Here is a 1190-nt window from a genome sequence, read left to right on the forward strand (position 1 = left end):
TCAGGCCTCTCCTGATTGATGAAGTGCGCAACTCCTTCCATCACAACAACATCCTCCAGCAATGGAACATCTCTTCTGAACCCACCCTTGTGAATGTAATCCTCCATCCCTTCGAAATGGTAGGCCAGATCCAGATCTCCCACGATGAACTTGGTTGGAACTTTTATCTGGATGTCAGTCCAGGGAGCACTGAGCTCCCAGTTCCTGCATGATTTTACTTAATTAAACTCGTTTCTTCAGAACTTTTAGGAAAGCATGTATAATTGATGAACGTACGTACTTGTCCATGTTACGATAGTAATTAATCCCGCCGGTGAAGCCAGTTTTGTTAAATTTGGTCGCGTAGTAGTTGATATCAGCTTCAGAAAGCCAAGCAGGGACTGTGATTTCCTTACTTTTTATTCTTCTAAATCCGCCATCTTTTGGTATAATCAGAGGCCCTGGATTTCTGGAGGCTAAGAAATTCTTCATGAGCAGAGCTGTATCAACCTCGGCCAATTGAGCTTCCACTTCTCCAACTTCCTAATTCACATTCGCAAAGAAGAAAAAAGGCAACTCATTTTCATTGAAAAACTCGGTTTTTTAATAATTTGTTAGACCAGATGCCTGTATTTCTGTTTAAGGATTACACAGACAGAACAGCAATAAAAACTTCAAAACAAACAGGAACAAATAGAGCGAAGAGGTCACCTGGAATCTGGAAACATAGAAATCATCCCCATAGATCTTCCTCAAGTTATCAACCCGCCACAGAGCCTGGTTCCTGGGCAGGAACGCCACGCTCAGGTTGACTAAAGCCTTCACTTTATCCGGCCTGAAAACGCACAGATTCCACGCTACAATCGCTCCCCAATCGTGCCCAACCACAAAAACCTTCATTGATTTTTTCTCATTAATAAAAAAAAAATTAAATTTTTAGAGGGAGGACAGAGTGGGCTCTGATATACCTGTTCCTGGCCGAGAGAGTTGATGAGAGCGACAACATCGCCCACGAGATGGAAGATAGAGTATTCGGCGACATCGGTCGGCGCTTCGGTGTCGCCGTAACCGCGGAGGTCGGGAGCGACGGCACGGTAACCGCTAGCGGCAAGGGAGAGGATCTGGTGGCGCCATGAATACCAGAGCTCCGGGAAGCCGTGAAGGAGGAGAACCACGGGTCCCTCTCCCTTCTCCGCCACGTGCATCTTTAT

General features: G+C 45.9%; 1 protein-coding gene across 1 annotated transcript; it reads right to left on the reverse strand.

Moving 5' to 3' along the window:
• Positions 1-6: 6 nt before the first annotated feature.
• LOC110034932 (epoxide hydrolase A-like) lies at positions 7-1184 on the reverse strand (the record flags this gene model as incomplete). The annotated part of the gene is made up of 4 exons (XM_020739172.1): positions 948-1184; positions 691-873; positions 281-522; positions 7-204 (listed from the first exon to the last, which is right to left on the reverse strand). Coding segments are annotated over exons 1-4 (860 nt in total), but the record flags the coding sequence as incomplete, so codon positions are not given.
• Positions 1185-1190: the final 6 nt, after the last annotated feature.

Source organism: Phalaenopsis equestris, unplaced genomic scaffold (genome assembly GCF_001263595.1).
Source record: "Phalaenopsis equestris unplaced genomic scaffold, ASM126359v1 Scaffold194742, whole genome shotgun sequence".
NCBI classification, from domain to species: domain Eukaryota; kingdom Viridiplantae; phylum Streptophyta; class Magnoliopsida; order Asparagales; family Orchidaceae; genus Phalaenopsis; species Phalaenopsis equestris.